The sequence below is a fragment of the Hyperoodon ampullatus genome (genome assembly GCF_949752795.1).
Source record: "Hyperoodon ampullatus genome assembly, chromosome: 3".
Lineage (NCBI taxonomy): Eukaryota > Metazoa > Chordata > Mammalia > Artiodactyla > Ziphiidae > Hyperoodon > Hyperoodon ampullatus.
In genome coordinates this window covers 147,842,987-147,868,039 of record NC_136916.1, presented here as the reverse complement: position 1 = coordinate 147,868,039, position 25,053 = coordinate 147,842,987, and the positions used below count along the sequence as shown (strand labels likewise).

The 25,053-nt window shown below is 44.9% G+C and overlaps 1 protein-coding gene across 2 annotated transcripts in view; it reads right to left on the bottom strand.

Annotated features, from left to right (window-relative positions):
• SMOC1 (SPARC related modular calcium binding 1) overlaps positions 1-21,844 on the bottom strand; it is a gene marked incomplete at both ends in the record, with an annotated part of 154,005 nt that extends 132,161 nt beyond the window's left edge. For both annotated transcript variants that reach the window (XM_079699529.1, XM_079699530.1), the window contains one exon: positions 21,746-21,844. In XM_079699529.1, coding sequence (XP_079555655.1) covers positions 21,746-21,844 — 99 coding nt within the window. The remainder of the gene's footprint in view (positions 1-21,745) is intronic.
• Between the last annotated feature and the right edge of the window lie 3,209 nt (positions 21,845-25,053).

The window sequence follows — 25,053 nt, the reverse complement described above, 5'->3', positions numbered from 1 at the left end:
ACACGAGCAAGAAATGCATTCCACCAACAAGTGAGTTCATGCACACACCCAACAAGTGAAGATCTAGATGGAGACAGCTGATTTCACTGCCTCGACGGCAGAGGTGGGAAGAAGTTCCACAAAGGTCCATTTCTTGTAAAGCTTAGTTTATGACATAACTACATCAGTCAGAACTGTTGCAAATCAGTCTCTGTTGAAAATGACAGCAAATAACATCAAACTGACTTAAGCCAAAAAAGGAGTATATGAGCTATTTATTGATGTATAACAAACCACTCCAAGATTTAGTGGCTTGAAATAACAATTTATGATTCTGTGGGCTGACTGGGATCTTCCTCTGCTAGTTTCACTCATGCAGCTGTATTCAGCTGGAATGCCCATTAGGCTGGAAGGTCCAAGCTGGCCTTCCTGACATGGTGGGCAATTGGTACCAGCAGTTGGCTGGAGCACTCCTGTTCTCCTGCACATGGCCGCTCATGTAAGAAAGACTGACTTTCTTACATGGTGGCCTCAGGGCAAAAGTCCAAGAGGGTGAAGGCAGAAGTTGCAAGGCCCCTTGAGGCCCAGTCTCCAGAACTCACACAGGGTTGTTCTCAACGCATTCTATGAGTCAAAGCAAGACACAGGCCAGCCCAGATTCAAGAGGTGGGGACATAGGCTCCACCTCTTAATGGAAGGAGCCACAAAAAACTGTGGCCATGCTTTATCCACCACAGAAAGTTATTGGCACATATAAATAGGAGAAACAGGGGAGCTTTAAGTCTAGCTGTATCCAGATGCTCACAACATATTATCAGAAATCTGTCTCTTTCCTCTCTCAGCTTTGTTTTGCTCTGTGCTGCCTTTATTCTCTGGCAAGCTGTTCATTCATCAGGACCAAGTGACCACCAACCACTCTAGGCCTACATCCTCACAGTGTCCCAGCCCAACCAAGAGTTTCTCTTCCCCAACAGTTGCAACAAAAAGTCCCAGAATTGAATTCATGGGCCCAGCTTGGGTCTCGTGACCATCCCTGACCCAAGAGAGAGCACACACTCATTGACCAAGCCCAGGTCACACCCACACCCAGCAACTGGGAGGTGGGATCAGTGTACTTCGATGATGGGGACTGAGAGTAAGGGAGGGGTTTCTGCCAGAAGAAGGTAGAGATTCTATTACCAGGAAAGAGCGAGTAGATATTAAGCAGACCAAAACCACAGATGTTTACTGCAATAGGCTTCTCAATAGGTCACAGGGCAGAGTCCCCACAGAATGCAGTGAATGGCTCTCTCCCAATGCATCATGCAACTATGCCAGCTGAAAAGTCCTGGTTTCCCAGTGGGGTAGTATGTGAACCATTGAATGACTTGTTGCACATCTGAAAAACAAAGACGTCAGACAAAGCCTTTGGCGCCACGCACTTGCGCAACTCTTCCATCTGGCAAAAGATGTCCTTTCTTGGGCATTTGTCACATTGCTCCCAAAGATGCCCCTCCCTAGTAGGAAGCAGAATGCTTTGTCTTTTAACTCGGTGGTTTTTCTGGATCAGATGCAAACACAATTTCCCCTTTGCCTCCCACGGTCCCATCAAGGGCCAACTCATAAATGAATAAATGAATGAGAGAATGAATCAAAATACCCCTCCCTAACTAGAGCTGTGCTCAGATCCAAAGCCCTCGGGTACAGGGAGCAAAGATGGTCATAGAGAAATCCAACCAGTCTGTCTCTTTGGAACCTCTTGGACTCTGCTGTACTAATCTACATTGGAGCTTTCATCTTTTCATCTTCATGGACTTCTCCTGAGTATGGGACAAGGAACTGGAAAAAGTAATCTTCGTTTTAAATTTTATCACGTGGTAAAGCATGTGGCCCTTAAGACTTGTCTTCCACAGAATTGGATACTAACCTTTTAGAACTGCTGCCCAGATAAGATTCTCAATTTCATGCCAGTACAGGAATGGCTCTAACCCCAAAACAAGATGCTCCTCTACCCTCAAACATGAACATAACACTTGGAAGTGTAGCGGCCAGAGACTTCAAGAAGCTTCCTTCCTTCCAGGGAGCTTGTCTTGATATATGTAAGTAACTACTGGCAAGAGCAAATGGAATTTACATTTGTTTATGTTCTTTTAAGTCACAGGTTGCATAGCCCATGGATTCCAGCCCATTTATTCCTTTATAAAATTTTAGCCTAAAGAAGCCTCAAACTAGAGTATGCATGAGAATCAACTGTGGTACTTTTTAGAAATGCAGATTCCTGGATCCTGCAGCTTCTCAGGTGAGCTATAGACTATACTTTAGGAAATATACTCTTTAAGAAATGCACATCTACAGGATGTCACAAGATTCTTATCTGCGGGGTCTCAGCTCCTCAGAGCTGGCAAAATTAAACACTCCATGAGTTGGACCAAGCTATTGGGGTTATATGGTCATGAGCCCAACCAGCCTTGGTTAGGACAGGTTTGGGCAAGCAGTCTACACTGTGATGCACAACCGACTTGCTTTAGCTCTGGGGAATACCTGGTTATCAGGTTTTTCACAGTTAATACAAGGGGAGAGCCTTTGGGTGTTGGGGACAGGCAAGAATATGTCCCAGGGTCTCACAACAAATATCAGAGAAAAATCCCTTCATGCTTCCAGCAGGAGGAGAAGCAGCCTTTTTGAAATAGCCAGAGCATTCTGTTCATGCTGTTAACGAGGCCTGCCCTCCAGAGAAACTATTTTACCAGGGCCTAACTCATTGGGGTTTTATCAGAGCCTAACCAACCGGGGGGAAGAGAAATACCCAATTCCAGCCCCTTCTAGCCATCCTGCCCACCTAAAGAGAGGAACACACTGAGAAGCACTTGTGAAGTTCACAGTCCAGAGGCCCAGGCTCACTAAAAGACTAAGCCCTAATCATAGGACTGTAGAACACTTCCCTGGCCCCTACACCTCACCACCATACCACTAAAGGTCTATTGATTTACAGTCACTTCTACCCAGTACATCATGTCTGACTTTCAATTAAAAATTCCAAGGCTTACTAAAACAGAAAAAACATAATTTGAAGAGACGGAGCAACCACTGGAACCAGACCCAGATATGGCAGAGATGTTCGAGTTATCAGATCAGGAACTTTTTACAAACTATGATTAGTATGCTAAGGGCTCTAATGGAAGAAGCAGACAATATGCAAGAATAGATAGGTAATGTGAGGAGAGAAATGGAACTTCTAAGAAAGAATCCCAAAGAAATGCTAGAGATAAACACTGTAACAGAAATTAAGAACACGTTTGATGGGATTATTAGTGGACTGGACACAACTGAGGAAAGAATCTCTGAGCTTGAATATATAGCAATAGAAACTTCAAACAGAAAACTGAAAAGCAAAGAAAAAAAGACTAAAAAAAAAAAGAACATAATATCCAAGAATTATTGGACAACTACAAAAGGCATAACATGCATGTAACGGGAATATCAGAAGGAGAAAAAAGACAGAACAGAAGAAATATTTGAAGAGACAAAAATTGAGAATTTTCCCCAAATAAACATCAGACACCACAGGTCTAGGAAGCTCAGAGAACACCAAGCAAGATAAATTCCAAAAACCTACACCTAAGCATTTCATATTCAAAGTGCAGAAAATCAAAGATAAAGAAAAGAATCTTTTAAAAAGCCAGAAGAAATAAACACCTCGCCTATAAAAAAGCGAAGATAACAATTACATTGGGGTTCTCCTCAGAAACCATCCAAGTGAGAAAACAGTGAAATGAAATATTTAAAGTGTTGAGAGAAAAAAAAAATCAACCTAGAATTCTGTATCCTACAAAATTATCCTTCAAAACTGAAGAAGTAGACTTTCTCAGACAAAAACTGAGGGAATTTGTTGCCTCATAAGAAATGATAAAAGAAGGTCTTCAGAGAGAAAGAAGATTACTTAAGTAAGAAACTGGGATCTACATAAAGAAAGGAGTAGCATTAAAGAGGTAATAAAAATTTTTATTTTTCTTATTCTTATTTGATCTAACAGATAACAATTTGTTCAAAATAATAATAGCAACAATGTATTCAATGATGATAGCTTATGTATAAGTGAAATGAATGACAGCAATGATACAAGGGACAGGAGGGAGGAATTAGGAATACTTTGTTATTATATAAGGTACTTGCACCACCCATGAAGCAGTATGGTGTTATTTGAAAGTGGACTTGAATTAGTTGTAAACGTATATTGCAAATTCTAGTGCACCTACAAAAAAAGTTAAAAAAAAAAAATATATATATATATATATATACAGACACAGAGAGAGAGAGAGAGTTGATATTCTAAGAAAGGAGAGAAAATGAAATCATGTAAAATGCTCAATTAAAAACACAAGAGCAGAAAAAAAAGTGGAAGACAAAAATAGGAGCAAGGAACATGAACAACAAATAGAAAACAGTAGCAAATATGGGAGATATTAATTCAAAGATATCAATAATCACTTTAAATGTCAATGGTCTAATTACAGCAATTAAAAGTATTTAGATGGGGCTTCCCTGGAGGTGCAGTGGTTGACAGTCCGCCTGCCGATGCAGGGGACACGGGTTTGTGCCCCGGTTCGGGAAGATCCCACATGCCGCGGAGCGGCTGGGCCCGTGGGCCATGGCCGCTGAGCCTGCGTGTCCGGAGCCTGTGTTCCGCAACGGGAGAGGCCACAACAGTGAGAGGCCCGCGTAACGCGAAAAAAAAGTATTTAGATGGAAAAAGTGGGTGTGGTTGGCACAAGCTGACCTATCTGGAAATAGCCCTCCAGGAAGTCATGCTAACAGCGAGGATTTTTATTTCTGAAATGCTCTAAAAAGCAGCCTGCAGATCAGATGCAGGCCCACCCACAGGCTCTGATGGGACTGGCTTTCCAACTCCAGGTAAGGGAAAGCTAGGCATCTAGTGAGCGCAGGAGGAGGCCTAGAAAAACCAGGCGCTGCTCCTCTAGCTCCATGGCATTTGCCTGGGCACCGGATCTGGGCACGTACTGGGCAGTCACTGGGCAGCCTGACCCTTTTGACTCTGAGCTCAGAAATAATGAGGAGGGCACATCAGCAGGCACCTCTTACCAGCAACCTACCATGCCAGGAAAGAAAGAAAATGAAAGAAGACTTCAGGAAGGAGACAGTGTACAGTTGTCTGCAGAAGACATGGCCACACAGCAAATGGAGGAAGATCTCGCCAAAGAGCATCTTTCCTCCACACGTTTCCATGAGGGGGTCCTCCTGACCTCGTGGGAAAGGCATAAGAGGAGGGAGATATTTGATTTATTGCACACAAAAAACTAGCTTTGTTTTAAACAAAAGGAAACAGAACCACAAATTAGACATCTTCCACATACTGATGAGCTTTTTAGCTTTAATTCCAAGGGGGAAAACTATAGGGAAAAAACGTTTGGTTCTCATGAGTCATCTTTCTTGTTACCTCTGTTCTTTTTATGAATAGTTAACATTTACTGAGCCTCCTGCCATTACTTCATTTAAGCTCCACAATGACCCAGTGAGGTACATAATATCTTCGAATTACAGATAAGGAAGCTGAAGCTTAGAGGTTAGTTAATTTGCCCAAGGTCACAACAGGTAGAAAGCAGCAGAGCCAGCAGAAAGTAGCTTAATCTTACGTCTCTTTGGCCCCCAAACCACTACTCTGCACTGGCTCTGGATGGGCAAGAAAGCCTCGAATGTTAACAGCTCAGACTTCTCCCGTCACCCAACAGTAAGACGGGAGGTGCATTTCATTCTCCGGGTAAATGCAGCTTTAATGAAAGAAAAGATACAAACTGCGAATCAGCAACAGATGTGGGCCCAGTCTTTTTCTAAGCCTCTCCCTTGACGGGAGAAGAAAGTACAGTAACACACCACTAGGAGAGGGCACGTGATCCTCAAAGCAAAGGAAAAGATGAGAAGGATGGAAATGCTGCATCTTGTCCTCTATGCAGCTCCGGACTTCAGGCTGCCTGGGCCAGTGCAGATGTGAATCTGCCCCAAGAGGCAGGGAAAAACCATCCACAGAAGGAGAGTCCTGGACATTTTCAGATGCTCTTCAACAAACATAAAGGGTTTCCATTTCAACCCTCAAATTGAGTATTGATTTTAAAAGGTCTCCCAGGAAAATATTGTGCCAACCAAAATACACATTCCCTGTGCTCTAGACCACTTGCCATTTAATTTGGGCACGTCTGCACTGATTGCATTGCTATTGACAGCATGGAGAGTCTTACACCAAGATCTACCTTCACTTCAGACTGTATCTATCGCGGATTACTTGCTCTATTTGCTCAGCTGCACATTTCTTAACTGAAACCTTCAGAATTTGCAGAAACCGGAATCCATGTCTTTTAGGGGCTGAGAAACCAGAACCCTATGAAATGGAAGGTATAATAACATGGATGGTGAAGATTCTGCATGTCCTGAGTTTTTTGGCCACATGTTCCAACCACTGTACATTGGTGAGTTGGCCAAAGGCAACTCAGAAATATAATCCTCTCCTAAAATTTAGGCTATTTCCTCCCCTTGGCCAGACTTTTGCCACTTTCCCAAGTTCTCCAGGACATCTTTGAATGGAAAAGTCAGGGACAGAGGAATGGAGAGTGGAGATCTGGGTTCTGGCTCCGGCTCTGCCACCAGTCAGCTGTGTGGACTCAGGACAGTCCTTACTTCATGTAAAATGAAGGACCCCTGAGATTCCTTCCAATTATGGGACTATGTAGTCATGTTCTCTTCATGTTGGGGGCCCTCTGGAATCATCTTCATTCGGCCGATTCTACTCTGAAAGTATCCAAACTTTTCCTACGTTCCCATTTTCTTATCAGCTCCTAACCTTGGGATGTCTGCACTGGTGGTCACCTTGGAGGTCACTTATTCTTCCTGTAATGATGAGGGAGCTGGTCACACAGTAACAGGAGATCTCCCTCTCTGGGCTCTGACCATGAATGTCTGCACACTTCTCACCACACGTCCCACCCACCACTCTGCTGGGCTATGAATGTGACAAATCCCCAGATGGATACTCTGCTTGTTGCCCCAGCATCCTTTCCACCCTTCCACCTTATACAGCCATGTGGTCAGGAGGAGGTAGGAAAAATAACCTGACTGCCAGCTCCAGAAATGGGTATCTTCTTTCCTACCCTACACAGAGATCAGTCTAAGGAATCTAGGCCTACGTCACTCACAGCATGGCACGCTCCTGGCCAAAGGTGTTGGTTAAAAGTGGGCATTTGATGCCCATCGACAGACGAATGGATAAAGATGATGTGGTACATATATACAGTGGAATATTACTTAGCTATAACAAGGAACGAAATTGGGTCATTTGTAGAGATGTGAATGGATCTAGAGACTGTCATACAGAGTGAAGTAAGTCAGAAAGAGAAAAATAAATATCATATAATAACGCATATATGTGGAATCTAGAAAAATAATACAGATGAACCAGTTTGGAAGGCAGGAGTAGATACAGAGATGTAAAGAACAAATGTATGGACACCAACAGGGGAAAGCAGGGGGTGTGATGGTGGTGGTGGTGGAATGAATTGGGAGATTAGGACTGACATATATACACTAATATGTATAAAATAGATAAGTAATAAGAATGTGCTGTATTAAAAAAAAAAAGTAAACCCGGTGGAGAAGGACTTATATATTTTTTGATGCAACCACTCTTATTAGAACTTAAAAAAATCAGCTGAGCATTATAGCACCATTATCCTCTGCAGATAGTCATTTGAAATAAAAAATTAATTTATTACTTAATATTATGATGAAAAAATAGTGATAGAACTAGAAGCATTCATAATTAATCATGAACACTTAAAAAAATAAAACATAACAATTCTAAACAAACAAAAAAAATGGGCATTTGATTCAACTTAGATCAATAAGCTAAGAGCCAAAGTTTTCTGAGAGTATCTAGGAAAGGGTGACTGGAAGCCAATTCTCTCTTCCCTCCCCTAGAAAGTGTGATGTTTAGATATGAAGCGTGGAACCACTGCAGCAATTCTGCCACCAGGAAAAGCTTCAGATTAAACAGACACCACAAAAAGGCGGAGGGAAGAGACCTAAATGCACTGAGTGTTTGATAACACCGTTAAGTCACCAAATCAAACCAATCTTGAAACCTGCTTTGTATCTGTACCTTCTATTACTTGTGCCAATGAATCCCCTTCATTGGATAAGCCAGTTCAAAACATGGTATCTGTTTCTTACAAGATAAATTCCCAACTAATGTGTACGTACCAAAGATCACACACAAAGCTGATCTACAGTTACACTTCAAAGGCCTCCCGATTAGCACCAGAGAGTAAAACCAGCTCCCTCAGGCTCTTACTACTTCCACCAGAAACCAAGGAGACTCCCTTCCTAGGCCACCAACCAAGAATTCAGGCGGAGTTTCTCTCACAGTGCTGGGGTCACACGCAGCCTCCCCACTGGGAGGCCACTGCTGAGAAGGGAACATTGGCCCCCAGGCCCCCTTCCTCTGTACCCCTCCATGCCAACACAGAGACGGAAAGACGGCAATGCCACACAAAAGGTAGAAGTGCTTTTCAGTATCACCTATTACTTGTTTAAAAATCAGTGACAGGGCTTCCCTGGTGGCGCAGTGCTTGAGAGTCCACCTGCCGATGCAGGGGACACGGGTTCGTGCCCCGGTCCAGGAGGATCCCACATGCCACAGAGCGGCTGGGCCCGTGAGACATGGCCGCTGAGCCTGTGCGTCCGGAGCCTGTGCTCCGCAACGGGAGAGGCCACAACAGTGAGAGGCCCGCATACCGCGCAAAAAAAAAAAAAAAAAAATTCAGTGACAACACGTAACAAATTAATGGGTCCCAAAATGAGCATCACTAGGTGCTAATATCACAGATGTTATGTGCCTCCTGACGGAATCCACACCAACTGCCATGAAACATATTTGCCCGAAAAAATATCAAATCTACATCTGATCAAGCCTCTGGATCTCACTATCATTTTCCAGGAAATATAAAGGATACAGGAACATGTTACACAACTCTATGGAAATGTAATCAGCAAAAGGTAGCGTGGAAAACCCTAGAACACCTGTTTATTCAACAAATAAATTACAAAGTTAAAAGGAGGTAGAGAGGAAACTCGTGGATTAAAAGAGGATTAAGATACAGAGAAGCCAACATGTGGACCTTAATTGGATCTTGATTTGAGACATAATCAGGGAGATTTGAACGTTGATTGAATTCTACGTTGTAATCCCTATATTAAGGGATGGTTGTTAATATTCTTTGGTTGTGATGTGGTTTTGTGGTTAGGTGTTTTTTGATGTCTTTTTCTTTTAGAGATATGTAGGAAAATATTTATGGATGATAAGATATAATGTCTGAACTTGCTTCAAAATAATATGATAGAGGACTAGAGGATGGGTGGAAGAATTGGGCTGTTGTTGGAACTGTGTGAGGGTTCCATAAGAATTCACTAATGCTAGTCTCTGCTTTTTGGTATATATTTGGAAGTTTTCATAACAAAGTTTTTTTTAATGAATGGAAAGGACCCAAAGATGAAGGAGAGTCTAAGCTCTTTGCCAAAGTCCTAGTGTCATTTCCAAGAAAGCCTGTTTACTCAAAGTAACACTTTCTATATAAATTTCTCCAAGTAATTACCTTGACAGAATACTTCTGGTCGACACATCTTCTTTCCAAATGTTACTGAGAATTTCTGAAACACAGGACAAGCACTCCTTCCACAGGGTTACATTAAGAAGTTTAATTCACAGAAAATACTATATAAATTCATATCAAACATTAAATCAATGTTTGACCTGTGTACTGTATTTGCTGCTGCTTGTGCAATCTGAGCCTTCATAAACTTATTCACCTTAATTTCCATAACCTTAGCAGGGAGAGACCTTTCTCATCCTGACACCAAAGACAGAAACCATAATGACAGATTAGTTACACAAAGATGTAAAATTTAGAAGACTGAAACCAGTGTCTTTTCATAATGAAAGGCATTTGCCAGACATGACAGCAAAACAGATTAATATCTTAGTATTTAAAAAAAAAAAAAAAAGGGCTTCCCTGGTGGCGCAGTGGTTGAGAGTCCGCCTGCCGATGCAGGGGACACAGGTTTGTGCCCCGGTCCCGGAAGATCCCACATGGCGTGGAGCGGCTGGACCCGTGAGCCATGGCCGCTAAGCCTGCGCGTCTGGAGCCTGTGCTCCGCAACGGGAGAGGCCACAACAGTCAGAGGCCCGCGTACCGCAAAAACAAACAAACAAACAAACAAAAAACTTTGTTGTGATCTATCCAAATGCATTTTTATCTTTTATGGAAAATTTTATGATGTATTATGTAACAGATACAAAAAGGAATTTAAATATCTGTGTACTCACCTTCCATTTTAAAAACATAAAACATTACCAACCAATGTTTCTCTCCCTCCTGCCCTCGCACCCTAGGTAACCACTATAACCTGAGCTTCAGAGTTATCATTGCCCTCAATTTTCATACATTTTTTATATATGTTTGCACCCCTAAATAAAATACATATAGTTGTCACATGCTTTCATCCTTCATATAAATAGCAGCATAACATATGTATTCTACAATTTGCCTTTTTTCGCCCCGCATTTTGATTATGAAATTGATCCATAATAATGAGTGGTGCTTTATATTAGTCAGTTTCAGCACTGTGTAATATTCCATTATTTGAATATACCAAAATTTCTATTTCTCGTCTCCTGTTGATGGACAGTTAGCTGGTTTACAATGTTTGCTACTACCAAAAATTGCTGCTGTGAACAGCCTTAAACATGTCTCTTAGTATAAATTTCAGCGCGTTTCTCTAGGGTATATGCCAGAGTGGAATTACAAGCTCAAAGAGTGTGTGCAACTTCAACTGTAATTCTACAAAGTGATTGGACTAATTTATATTCCCACCAGCACCAATAAATGCATTTTTTACAGTTACATCCTGCTGAGGTTAATTGAAAACTCTCCTTTAAAGCAGACTGAGTTCAAAGCATGCAGAATTGAGTCGGAGGCCTGGTACTAATAGTTACTAACCCTAAAAATCAACCTAACATGAACACAAGCTGTCTGTGTCTGATGTAGATAGGGATTGGGCTGGATTGAGACAGCTTTGGGGATTTCTTTAAATCATGCATGTTTTGGTTTTTTTTGTTTGTTTATTTGTTTGCGGTACGCAGGCCTCTCACTGTTGTGGCCTCCCGTTACGGAGCACAGGCTCCGGACGCGCAGGCTCAGCAGCCATGGCTCACGGGCCCAGCAGCTCCATGGCTTGTGGGATCCTCCTGGACCGGGGCACGAACCTGTGCCCCCTGCATCAGCAGGCGGACTCTCTACCACTGCGCCACCAGGGAAGCCCCTAAATCATGCATGTTTTAATCTTCATTATTTTCCTCTAAGATTAAAATATGCTCATTGTAAACAAAATTATTTTAATAATTACTAAGATGCATTGCATAGAAATGGAATATCCCCCGATGACCACCATTAACAGCATGACATATAATCCACCCAATTTTTCTATACATAAGCCAATGTTTATTTTTTGAATTTTATTTTATTTATTTTTTTATACAGCAGGTTCTTATCAGTCATCAGTTTTTTTTATTAAAACAGAAAGTCACAAAAATTATAATCATCCTCATCAGTTCACTCAGTCCCATGTAATTAATTTTTTTTATCTTGATCTTTTGTTAGCACTTTTATGAATTCATCAGTTTTCCATTAGAGTTCTGAAAACGCTTATTCATTCAGTTCAGCAGTATTGTCAGTTACCAGAAACCTGTACTTGTCAGTCTTTTCCATGAATTCCTTGAAGATGAAACCCTTTTATAGGAACATTTTTGCAAAAGCATCAGAGTACACCCAGAACTGTCTGTAAATGACAAAAGACTTAAAAATGACCACGGTTTAAGATTTGATGAAAGTTCATAATAATGTAATTGACAAGAAATTTAGTTATTTCTGAGATATACATTTTAAAATAATAACTAGAATTATGACTTATAACATTATACCAGAACATATAAGATTTTTAGGAATTTCATGTAAGGTCTGAAACGTTTATATTAACATATTCCCATACAAGTAACCCAAAGAAAGTTTAGTATTAGGTTTTTTTAATTTTTTAATTTAATTTTATTTATTTTTTTATACAGCAGGTTCTTATTAGTCATCAATTTTATACACATCGGTGTACACATGTCAATCCCAATCACCCAACTCATCACACCACCACCTCCAACAACCCGCCACTTCCCCCCCTTGGTGTCCATACGTTTGTTCTCTGCACCTGCATCTCAATTTCTGCCCTGCAAACTGGTTCATCTGTACCATTTTTCTAGGTTCCACATATATGCGTTAATATACAATATTTGTTTTTCTCTTTCTGACTTACTTCACTCTGTATGACAGTCTCTAGATCCATCCACGTCTCAACAAATGACCCAATTTCGTTCCTTTTTATGGCTGAGTAATATTCCATTGTATATATGTACCACATCTTCTTTATCCATTTGTCTGTCAATGGGCATTTAGGTTGCTTCCATGACCTGGCTATTGTAAATAGTGCTGCAATGAACATTGGGGTGCATGTGTCTTTTTGAATTACGGGTTTCTCTGGGTATATGCCCAGTAGTGGGATTGCTGGGTCATATGGTAATTCTATTTTTAGTTTTTTAAGGAACCTCCATACAGTTCTCCAGAGTGGCTGTATCAATTTACATTCCCACCAACAGTGCAAGAGGGTTCCCTTTTCTCCACACCCTCTCCAGCATTTGTTGTTTGTAGATTTTCTGATGATGCCCATTCTAACTGGTATGAGGTGATACCTCATTGTAGTTTTGATTTGCATTTCTCTAATAATTTGTGATGTTGAGCAGCTTTTCATGTGCTTCTTGGCCATCTGTATGTCTTCTTTGGAGAAATGTCTATTTAGGTCTTCTGCCCATTTTTCGATTGGGTTGTTTTTTTTTTAATATTGAGCTGCATGTGCTGTTTATATATTTTGGAGATTAATCCTTTGTCCATTGATTCGTTAGCAAATATTTTCTCCCATTCTGAGGGTTGTCTTTTCGTCTTGTTTATGGTTTCCTTTGCTGTGCAAAAACTTTTAAGTTTCATTAGGTCCCATTTGTTTATTTTTGTGTTTATTACCATTACTCTAGGAGGTGGATCAAAAAAGATCTCGATGTGATTTATGTCAAAGAGTGTTCTTCCTATGTTTTCCTCTAAGAGTTTGATAGTGTTTGATCTTACATTTAGGTCTTTAATCCATTTTGAGTTTATTTTTGTGTATGGTGTTAGGGAGTGTTCTAATTTCATTCTTTTACATGTAGCTGTCCAGTTTTCCCAGCGCCACTTATTGAAGAGACTGTCTTTTCTCCATTGTATATCCTTGCCTCCTTTGTCATAGATTCGTTGACCATAGGTGCATGGGTTTATCTCTGGGCTTTCTATCTTGTTCCATTGATCTACGTTTCTGTTTTTGTGCCAGTACCATATTGTCTTGATTACTGTAGCTTTGTAGTATAGTCTGAAGTCAGGGAGTCTGATTCCTCCAGCTCCGTTTTTTTCCCTCAAGACTGCTTTGGCTATTAGGGGTCTTTTGTGTCTCCATACAAATTTTAAGAATTTTTGTTCTAGTTCCGTAAAAAATCATAAGTCAACTTTTTTTTTTTTTTGCACAAAGGGAATTATGTATTTTGGGTTGCATTTTACTTCTTTTTACTGTGTAATATTTCTTTACAAGGAAAGGAATAATCTACATTTACCAAAAATTCTGTTATTCAATAAATATTTACTAAGCACCTGTTCTTGAACAGGATGCAGTCTATAAAGAAAATTAAGCAACACCACCATTGCAAGACTCCCATGCTAAAATGAAAGAAACTCATAGATGAAGGTCATAATAATGGCCCCCACTTATCAAGCACCCTCTATGAGCCAGGCACTGTATCAGACCCTTAATGAATGTGGTAGGCAAAATAATGGCCCCCCAAAAGATGCCCATGTCCTAATCCTAATAGTGCTACAATATACGACAAAGAGGAATTAAGCTTGCTAATCAGCTGACCTTAAAATAAGGAGAACAGTCTGGGCTCTCCTGGTGGCCCAAGTGTCAGAAATCACAAGGTCCTTAAGTGGAGAAGAGGGAAGCAGAAGAGTCAGAACCAGAGAGATGGCAGCATGAAAAAGACTTGACCAGCTATTGCTGGCTTTGAAGGTGAACAGGGGCTACAAGGCAAGGCATGCAGGCAGTTTCTAGAAGCTGGAAAAGGCACGAAAATGGATTCTCCCCTGGAGCCTCCAGAAGGGAACTCAGCTCTGCTGATTATTTAACCCAGTGAGACCTGTCTCAGACTTCAGACCTCCAAAAATTTGTGTTGCTTAAGCCACTAGGTTTGTACTATGTGTTACAACAGGAATAGGTATAGGAGTAGGAATTGGAATAGGAAGCTAAGACTTCCCACTTCATCCTCCCTCCACCCTGGAACATAGATGCTATGCCTTCCATTGGACAAACTAGGGAACCGAGGACCCAACAGTTTAAGTTATTAGCCCAGGCTCACAGTGGCAGAGCCAGACTCAAACTTGGGTCTGTCTACCTCCGAAGCCTGTGCTGAGGCTGCCCCACTACCCTCCCTCTATGGTCAGCTAGAATACAGGGCAGATGGGGACACGCACTGCCCTAGGGGTAAGCAAAGCACAGTGGGTGAGAGAACCCTTCCTGGGGCGAGGCTGGGAGGACGGTGTGGAGGCTTTTGAATGATGAGCGGGATTCGGACAGACAGAGATGAGGAGGGAAGGAGAGGTCAGGAAATGCAATGTGGTTCAGTGCAACCAAAGTCTGGGGCACATGAGGGTGGGGATATATAGTGAGAGGTAAGGTTGGGCACCTCGGTGAGAGACCGACACTGTCCAGTATGACAGCCACTAGCTACACGTGGCTATTAACATTTACCGTTAATTGAAATCAAATTAAGTTTAAAAGTCAGTTCCTCAGTTTTACTTACCACATTTAAAATTCAATAGCAAAAAACCCCACAAAAACAAACAAACAAACCCACAAAAAACCCTTCAATAGCCACGTGTGTCTAATATTGGACAGTGCAGATGTGGAACATTTCCATCCTAGCAAAAAGGTCTATCGGACAGCACCACTGACAAAGGGGAGTCGTTGGAGTCATTGTTTTTGAGCCAGTCAGGGGCACTGTGCACCTGAAAGCAGGCTCAATTTCCTTTTATAACACTGCCCACCTCACCCTCTTACGTGTTACTGCTTTTGTGTCCTCTCCCCTGGGGCTTTGCAGAATTTTTCAAGAAGAGATGCATGATAAACATGCCCCCCAAATATTTTTAACTTCCAGCGCTGTCTTAGAGATGCTATCTAGTCCTAAAAATGAACCATTCTGGGAAGTGGGTCCAGTTTTTCTCCACTGCCAATACTTTAAAACAAACAAACAAACAAAACAACATTTGGCCCTTATCTAGTGGAATCAGATCAATGCTGCAGTGAGAAATGGTTTTTAAGGGGAAGGGACACAGTCGCTCACATTTGCAGAGTATTTGTCAGGTTTCAAAGCACCTGACACATTATCTCCCAGAACCTGGCTCCATCCTGGTCCTCTGTGATGGTGGCAGGGGCTCTTCTGAGACTCCAGCTCTCCTGAGTGGCCTTTCCTGCTTTGTAGAGGCTGCCCTGCTTTGGCTCCAGAAAAAGGAGGCCGAAATCAATCAAGGCAACGGCGGGGAAGTACACAGAGCTCCACACCTAATGTGCTTAGATGTCTGCCAAAGGTAAGATTAATCTGTGATCTAGCAATTGAGTTTAGAATGACATCAGGTGCAGAAGGAAATCCAATTAATTGCTATACTGACCTATGTCGCTTTGGCGTCTCTGTGAGGCCGTTGGGCGTGTCGGTGGAGATCCAGTTCTCCTATACCCTCAGTGACTCAGGGCTCCTGCACGGCACATATGTACAATGCTAACCCTGTTTGGCATGCCTCACAAGCAGCTCCGATCGATTTCCCATCCGCAGCTTAACCCTTGTCCTCTCCCAAACTGCTCCGCGGTGACAAGCTCAGGAGGAAGGGGCCCTCCACACGGACATACCCACCCCCCCCCCAGCAATGCCAGGAACTTGGCTGCTTAAACAATAGATCTCTATGTGGTCGGGAGAGAAAGGGTGCCCTGTACCTGCTAAGCGGGGCCATGCTCCCCTCCCCAGCCTCTGCCAAGGCAGGCGAGGGAGGAGGTTGGAATGAAGGCAGGGATCAGCCCGAAACACGCCTCCCCCACCCCCCCTGGCAAATAAGGCTTCTGGCCCAAGCGTCAGCTGGTGAACTTTTCTACTCTGCAGGGCTGGGGACTCAGATGTACAGGGTTGATCCCCCTGAGCAAGGGAGAGAGAAGACTGCCTACCGCGGGCTCAGCTTTACAAATGAGCTCGTGGGCCAGCTGATGTAGCTATTTACGCCGGAGCCTGGGCCGGCTCTAGGTATAACCCATTGGTCCCCAACCTTTTTGGGACCAGGGACCGGTTTCGTGGAAGACAATTTTTCCACGGACGGATGGGGGGCGGGGATGGGTCAGGCGGTAAGGCGAGCGATGAGGCGCAATGGGGAATGGCAGATAAGCGTCACTCGCTCACTCGCCGCTCACCTCCTGCTGTGAGGCCAGGTTCCTAACAGGCCACGGACCGCTACCAGTCCTCCTCCGCCCGGGGGTGTTGGGGCCCCTTTTCTAACCAGCCAAGAATTCAAAGAAAAACCCATCATCACTGCCCAACGTCGTATTTTCTAAGATGCACATCTGGAAAGGGGGAGGAGGGATCAGAGGGGGCAAGAAAGGAGTCTCTACAAAGGGAATTTGTGTTTGCCTGACCTCAGGTGCAAAGGATGGAATGAAACATAAGCTTTGGTTCGTGACACACTCCACATTGGTCTAAGCAGGAGCCACTCTTATTTTTTATTAAATAAGCTATTGATTTTTACCAATGGACAAATACTTTCAAACTCACCCCCCGCAAAAAAAAAAAAAGGTAAAGTATTGATACTAACTTACACTAACCATATGATTTTCCTGGCCAATCCATCCCTCTGCTTCACCCTAACCTCCCCCGATCCTGTGTACCTTGTTTTTCTTTTCATATAGTTTTCTTGCAGCTACATGTATTCCTAAAAGTGTTTTTATTTAATTTTAGATATTTATAAATTTATAAAAGATGTCACGCTGCATCTTTCAGTGCATTTCTTTTACTTAATATCATATTACCCAGATGCGTCCATATTTTTGCATGTCACTGTTGTTCATTTGTTTTCACTGACTATAATTCTCCATTGTGTGAATACATCACAATTTATTCATCTACCTTCCAACTGATGGGTATTTGGGCTCTTTCCAGGCTTGTGATAGTGTGAACACAGCTGCATATGTCTCCTTCTGGACATGAGTTTCTCTTGGGCTTATACACCTAGGAGTGGAATCCCTGGGCTGTAAGAAATGTGAATGTTCGGGGAATTTCCTGGTGGTCCAGTGGTTAAGACTGTGCTTTCTCTGCCAAGAGCTCAAGTTCGATCCCTGGTCGGGGAACTAAGATCCCACAAGCCAAGAGGGGCGGCCAAAAAAAAAAAAAAAAATGTGAATGTTCAACTTTAGGAGATAATGAGATAATATCAAAGTGTTTTCCATTTGATTGAATTTCCTAGAGTTTCTAAGATGATTGTTTCCTCTTCCTGTCTTCCTCAGTTTTATTTCTTTAAATTTCACATGTCAGCTCTATCAAAATATTTAAATCAAATTCTTGGTCTAACATCTTGAGTAGTCCCTCAGCTAAAACCCCCATGTGGAAAAAAAAGGTTTCTGTCCTGAACACAGATAATAAGAAAGGCATCTCTGCAGACACAAGGACCCACCCTGGTCCAGACACTGAGACAGGTTAGTCAAATAGAAGGGAACTGTCTATAAGCTGCTTCACATTTGGCAAATGCAAGATTTTTTTAAAAGGGTTTAGGTGGAGCCAAAGCCTGTCCCCCCCGATCCAAGTCTGCTTGCTCAGTCTCTCCTCCCCCCCCTTCCTATAACCACCCCACATGCTTATTTATAAACAAGGAACAAAAGCCTAAAATGGGGGAAAAAATAGTTTGTTAAGTAACCAATTTCACATTTAAATGAGAGCAGGGAGTCCAGCATGGACATCACAGTACAGTCGAATTCATTTCAATAAATATTTACAGAACACTTTGCAGTGTGACCAGCACACTGACAAATAACATCTCTATTCTGCCCTCAAGAGGTTGTGAGCCTGTTCACTTAACAAGACAGAATTATGCGTGGAGTGCCGAAGGGGCAAGTTAGAGCTGAGAAGATGAAGATCCTGGTCTGATCTCAAGATGCTCACTGTAGAAGCAAAAGCTGGAAGACAAGTGAAAGAGATACCGAAGTTGTACAAAGGTGAGAGTGATCGATTCTAACCAAAAGGCTGTTTTGCAGGAAAGTTCCCAGAGAGTGATGCTAGAACTAGGTTTTAAAGGATGTACCAAGTATGTGAGAGGAGAGAGGACAGTTAAAGAATATAGCTAAAACAATTAAGAAATAAAATTTCTTAGACTTCTTGACCTTTTCTCCTATTTCTCAAACTTCTTAAATCTATTTCCTGTGTCCAGTCCTGCACCAAGAAGGTGGAACCTGTGAATCACTGTTAAACATGCATTATCTGCATTTATTTGCTCATTTCACAAGTGCCAGGCCCTGTGCTGAGCTCTGGGGATACACCGATGGACAAGACGGGCACGATTCCTGCCCTCACCCAGCTCCCAGTCTGCCGGGCAGACAGAGGTTTAGACAAAGACAGGCATTAGTCAGACTCCATCAGCCTGGCAGAGCCCCTCCCCCATTCAATCCTCCCCAGAAAGAGTTTCAGTAAAGTGTGCAGGATTAAAGAAATGGCTGTCTCCTCCATAATTAAAAGGCTCCTGACCAGCACCCCAGGTAGCCACGCGGCTGCTCAGAGCTGAGAGGCCAAGAAATCAGGTGCTTCCTACATAATAGCCTCCAATCTGATACTTGATAGCTGCTGGTTTCCAGAGTCAAACAAATGTCAGGCATTTTATGAAGGCAGGAAACAAATAAAGGGGCAAGGATTGGGGTCTAGGCCTCGGGGGAGCTCAATTAGTGAGCCAGATAAAGTTAAACCGAAAGGGCATGCTCTCGGTTTCCTAGAAAGCCAGCTGGAAAAGATGCCAATCTTTAAGCTTCTGTCACTCAAAAGATTAGCAGAAGAGACCCAGGGATGCCCAAGGGAATACTGCAACAGCCAGATGTTTCTGCTTCTCCTATGACACTGCCATTCACAACCAGGGCCACATTTCTGAGGCCACCAAGAAGACAGAGAAGAGAACTGCAGTCTTCTGGAATAGGTTGAAACTCAAAGACATCACCCTTTAGTGATACAGACACCCAAAAATATCAGTAATGCTTTATTACAGACTCGCCTAATGCCCATTTAACAGGAACGGCATGACTAGTTGGATGAACACTCCCTGCAGCTTCTTGGTGGTATGGAAAGCACACGACCTGCACATCCATATTAACTGGGATTGGGCTCCCACTGCTGTGGATGCACCATGAGTGTTTCAAGCAAGGCTTTTAGCCTCCCTAAGTCTCACTTGCAAAATGACACTAAAAAGACCCATCTTCTTGTTCTTATAAACATAAGTGATCATGGAAAGCGCCCAGCTCAAGAATTCGTAAGTGGTGGCTTTCAATGAGGCCTATAAATGCATCAAGGTAATCACACGCTCAAGACAGTAGCTTCCTCTTGGTACTTTCTAAGTGTGTGTGTGTGTGTGTGTGTGCGTGTGTGTGTGTGTGTGTGTGTGTGAAAGAGAGAGGAAAGGAGAGAGAGAGAGAAAAAAAATGCAGCTGGGACACACAAGCCTATTTACAGTTCCTGTTTGTGTTCCACCATTTCTGTCAAATTAATAAACTAAAGAAGCTGGAGGGAAAACTAACCAATGTCTGTATTTTCCCCTGAAGTCCCTAGCTTTCCCCTAAGAGCTGCTTCCCCCAGATTCAGGAGGCATGGAAGGAGAGCCATATGGCTTGAGACGCTAGACCCGCCTGGCAGCAAATGAGCCCCCCACCATTTGTCTCCGGGCCTCTCATGTGGGCGGGCATCCAGATTTCAGTTGGGGTGCTCTGGTCTGCGTCTCTTGTCTTGACTGTTCCTAATTATTGAAGGGAACGCCGTGGCTCTCCTGACCTCAGAGTTTAAGAGCTGTGAGTCCTAATATCAAACCAAGCAGCTTCATTTAAAAGGCATGCTCATCTGCATCCATAAAAGTCACTCCTGGAGCCCTGACTTGCCCCAGCTTTGGGAATGCCTGCTGTCGAGGATTTATGACACACCCTGGATCTAATCGGCCGCACTTTAACTGCTGCTGTTGCACATCTGGTCATAAAAGCAAGGGCCGGCCCAACACGGGGACAAACACTTTTCTTTCCTAAGTGGCTGCAAATCTGATCTCACAGTGATAGCTGGGCTCGGATGTAATCAGCCAGCATCTGGGCAGTCATTACGGCCCATCAAGCTTTGCAAGGCTTTCCCCCCCCACACACACACACACACACACACGACAGCTATAAAGATGACTCTCGTGGTAGCAAGAGCTATGAATAAAGAACCTGCAATCGGAACAGGTGGCAACAGGCTAGGCCGAACAATATCCAGGAAAGCATGAGTTGGTTAAGGAGCCCACCTGTTCACAAAGATCCCAGCTACTTACACATGGACTCTCCCACTGCCTGGCGGAGAGAAGCAGCTATCTCGATAGACAACTGCCCTGACATAAGTTAATCCTCGGCCAGAGATTGTCTGGGTAAATTTGATCAAATGAACACCTAAGTGGTTTAAGAGGATACTTTTTAAGGCAGTGGAATCCTTCATTAGACCAATCGGGCGCATGGGAGCAATAATCTATCTAGCCCAGCAATGCACACAATGCTGTCGGTTCCGGGAGGTTTTAGAATGCCCTGAACAGCCTGTCCTGTGCACAGAATTGGCACGTTTCACATCGTTCAGGAACTCCAATCAGACCAAGGTTCAACAAGTAGTTCAACCTCCCGCGCCCGAACGCAGGGGAAGAGACCCTTGAACAGTGCCAGCTCCTTCCTCTCCACCAGCTCTCCCCAGCCTCCACCTCTACCCCTCCTCCGCCGCTGTGCCTAGCGGGAGGGAGCATTAAAATTATCTGCTGTGGGTTTTACGAGCAGCGATCGCTTTTTAAAACAGCAACAACACAAGGTCCTTGTGTGGCTCTCGGGTAACCTAAAACCCTGGAGGCAGAGCTGCCCCCCACCGCCGCCTGCCAAGAGCACCAGCGCTCCGGGACCGCGAGCAGCATGAGGCACCTCGGAGGCGGAAGGCACCTCTAAGGGTCTTGGAGCAAAAGGCCCTGGGAGAAGAGACTGGGAGAGAGAACGCACCAGTGACAGCGGGGGAGGAGGGGAGGAGGGAGCGGGCGGAATCGGTGCTGCAAGAAAGAATGGGGGGGGGGGGGGCGGGGGGAACAATGGGAGAAATTTTTATTTCAGCAACTTCGCCGAGAAGCCCGCGGGGGACTGGGTAGTAGGTGAGGAGGGGGACGAGGTCTGACGCCTCCCTTCCCCCTCTCCGCCACCTCCCCCCCACACACCACCAGAAAGAGGGTCAGCGACCTGGGTCTCCTTCCGCAGGTGGGCGCGCGGCTGGGGGCGCACTTACCCTGGGGCCCGTGGTGCGGTGGCCGCGAGCCGGGGACAGCTGCACCAGCACGAGCAGCAAGTGGGGCGCGAGCAGGCGGGCGCAGCGCGCGGGCAGCATGGTGCCAGGCGGGCCAGGCAGCCGGCTGCGGGCAGGGTTGGCGGGCTCCACGGGGCGCACGGCCGCGCCGGCCTTCCTGCCTTCCTTCCCCCGGGGGACCCTGGCGACGGCGGGCCGCGGCGGTGCGGCGCGGGCTCGCGGAGGCTGCGGTCGGAGCGCGCGCTCATGAACCGCCCCGGAGGGGAGCTGAGCGCGAGCGTGTGCTCTGCGTGCGGTGCTCTCCGCTCGGCCGGGCCGCGGCGGCAGCAGGTTGGATGCCAGAGCTGGGCCATGGGAATTCCCGTTATAAACCCCCGGGAGGGGTGGGGCGGAGCCCGACGGCCCTGACTGACGGGCCAAGAGGCCCGTGGCAGCCGTCCCTCTGGCAGGTGAAAGCCAATGGGAGAGAGGAAAGAGGGGCGGCTCGCGGTCGTCCCCACTGAGGAACGACTCGGTGGCTTGGCCGAAGTGGGCTCCAGGAGAGAGCGGGATAAAGAGGAACTTTCTCTTGGCCCTTGGGTCTGGTGAAGCCTCCGAGAGCTCCAGCAGCCTGAACCTACCAGAGAATGCCCGCCCTGCTAATGATAACACCTTAAGCATGAACAGTTTTCCGCACGAGTACGTGACTTGTCACAACAGCCGGATGAAATAGGCAGGGAAAACACTCCTCGCCTCGTTTTTTCAGATGAGGGTACTAGGGCGCAGAGGGGTTCAGAAATCTGCCTCCTGGCTGCATCAACACCAAGAACAACTGGGAAGTCGCCAGGTCATCTGCACAGAGCGCTGGCTGTGACCGGGGTTGGGAGTGGGGATTAGGCGCATTCGCTGCTTGCAAACAAGCTTCCAGCGGGTGACACACTAAGTCCTACAGCGGCTGCCCCGGGAGCAGTGTCAAGAAGAGAGAGAAAGCACGTGCTGGGCATCTCCTTGCTGGGGAGGGCCCCTGTGGGTATGGGATGATGCCGACCCATGGCCCTGTGGTGGATCTGGGATTAGAACCCAAGCGTCCTGGCTCCCTGCCTGGAACTGGAGGGCCAACAGGCAGCCTCTCTGTGGCCTAAGGAGCCCTGGGAGGAGAGGTTAGAGGGGAGCTGGTTTCCTGGTGGGGGGATTGAGAGGAAAAAGCATCGGTAGGAGGGCTAGTCTGTGGGTGCAAAGACCCCAGAGATGGGTCAGAGGAGGGAGGGAGACCTCTCCTGAGTGCCCGTAGGATGTTGGAAGGCTCTGCCCAGGGCAGTCCCCAGGGGTTCATCTTGGGAATGGTCACAGACACATCACACCAGCTTCTCAACGGAAACAGGTGGTCCACTGCATTCAACCCAAGAGAACCATGGTTTACCTTCTTATGTGGAATACAGCCCTTAGTGTTTATTTTCATTGGTATGGACCACTCACTTCAAGGGGAGGGATACTTTTCTCCAGCCAGGCTGGAAGCAGTGCCAGAATTTAACTCCTCTCCCTGTGGACTTGAGAGGTCCAGACAAAGGTTAACTCCTTTCCCTTACTGCTTCTCTCCTGGATTGTATAAACAAGCTTCTCACCCAACTCCTGCACTCAGTTTTGCCCACTCCCCTTGTCTGCCATCCAGCCTCCACCAGGCAGCCAGTCATTCTAAAGAGCAAACCTGGATCACCACACTCTGCTTAAAAGGCTTCAACTTTCCCCAGCGCCCTCAGATCAGAAAGCCCTGACTGGATGCTGAAACAATAACAGAGTACTGGTTGTTCTCCAAACAAAAATGAAGAACTGCTCTAAGAGAATCTCCTGTCTTCCTCTGCTGGGAAATAGTGCAACAGTCTGACATGCTCTCTGGAGCCAGTCAGGATGGGTTCAAATCCTGGGTCTGCCACCTAGTGGTGTAACCTTGCATCAGTCACTTTACTTAATCTGGGGTCCAGTTTTCCTGTCTGTAAAATGGGGATAAAAATAGTGTCCACCTTATGAGTTGTTCTCAGGATTGAAGGAGATGGCGTATATAAAGCCCTTAGAATGACTAAGTTATAAATATCACCATCTGGCATATGAAGAGGGCAGGACAAATGCCTCATCTCATTTTATCCTCAGAACGATCCTGTGAAGTAGACAGAGAGATCCAACTTTACAGGTAAGTAAACATACTCCATGCGATTGGGACTTGCCTGGCCTCATTTGGCTGGTAAATGACAGGGAAGATTCAAGCCCAGGTTTTCAGAGTCTAATTCTGCCTCCATCATCTGATAATTGCAACATCCAATTGCAAATGCTGTAGGGTTCAACAGTTCCTGTGTGCTTACTGGGAATTTTTTCAGTGGCCTGCAAGGGAGCTGAGATTCTTAGCGTCACTGAGCTTCAGGGAAAAGCAAGGGTCAGCCCTTCCAGCAAGGGTCAGCCCTTCCTGGAAACAGCCCTTATGATCTGGCATCCTGGGAATTTGCCCAGCTGGACTTGTCCATTTCGCCTGAGCCTTGTGAAGCACTTACATCAATTTCCCTGTGCCCGCCTAAGTGCCCCTCCACCAGGGGCTTGGAGGGATGAAAATGTCACTATCAGACTCAGCAGTCTGACAGGTTTGTCCTGACTCTACCATGTGGCCACATGCACCCCCATCAAACTGGTCAACTTCTTTCTGTTGCTGGAATTATTGAGACATCTATTGGAGTAAGTAAATGCTTGAGATGCCCACCCCCCCAGCATCTGGCAGCACAAAGCACCGAGGGAAAAGACACTGCAATAGTCCTTTCCATCCACAACACCAGAGGCTGCTTTCCAGCCAGAAAGCTTATTTCCAAGTAGTCGCTGGTCCAAAAGTCTACATTATTCTGGATTTCAACCATGTAGCTTAGTTTAAAATATGAGCAACTGCTTTCCAGTTACTTTGCTCAGCAAGTATTTTCTTTCCCTCTGGTTGGCATGCGAGGCCTGCCGTAACCATGGCCATCATTCAAATGATGCATTTTCTTCTCTCAACTCCTCCCAAGCCCAGAGAAGGTTAGAAATTCCAGAGAACTACTAGTCCCAAAGAGTGTCTCTCTGCCAGGCTCAATCGTCTGATCCAAGCAAAAAGTGAAATTGACAAGTTCCTTCTTTCCCTGGAGGCCAAGCTTATGGTCCAAAAATAAATCTAGCTCTCCTGGCATCTGGTCTGTCCAGTTTCAGCCATGTTCCTTGTCCTGTGGGACTTCTGTTTGCAAGGGGATATTTCAGTGAAGAAAAATAATACTTTATATCCCATACTGAGGTCTGAGGGCCTC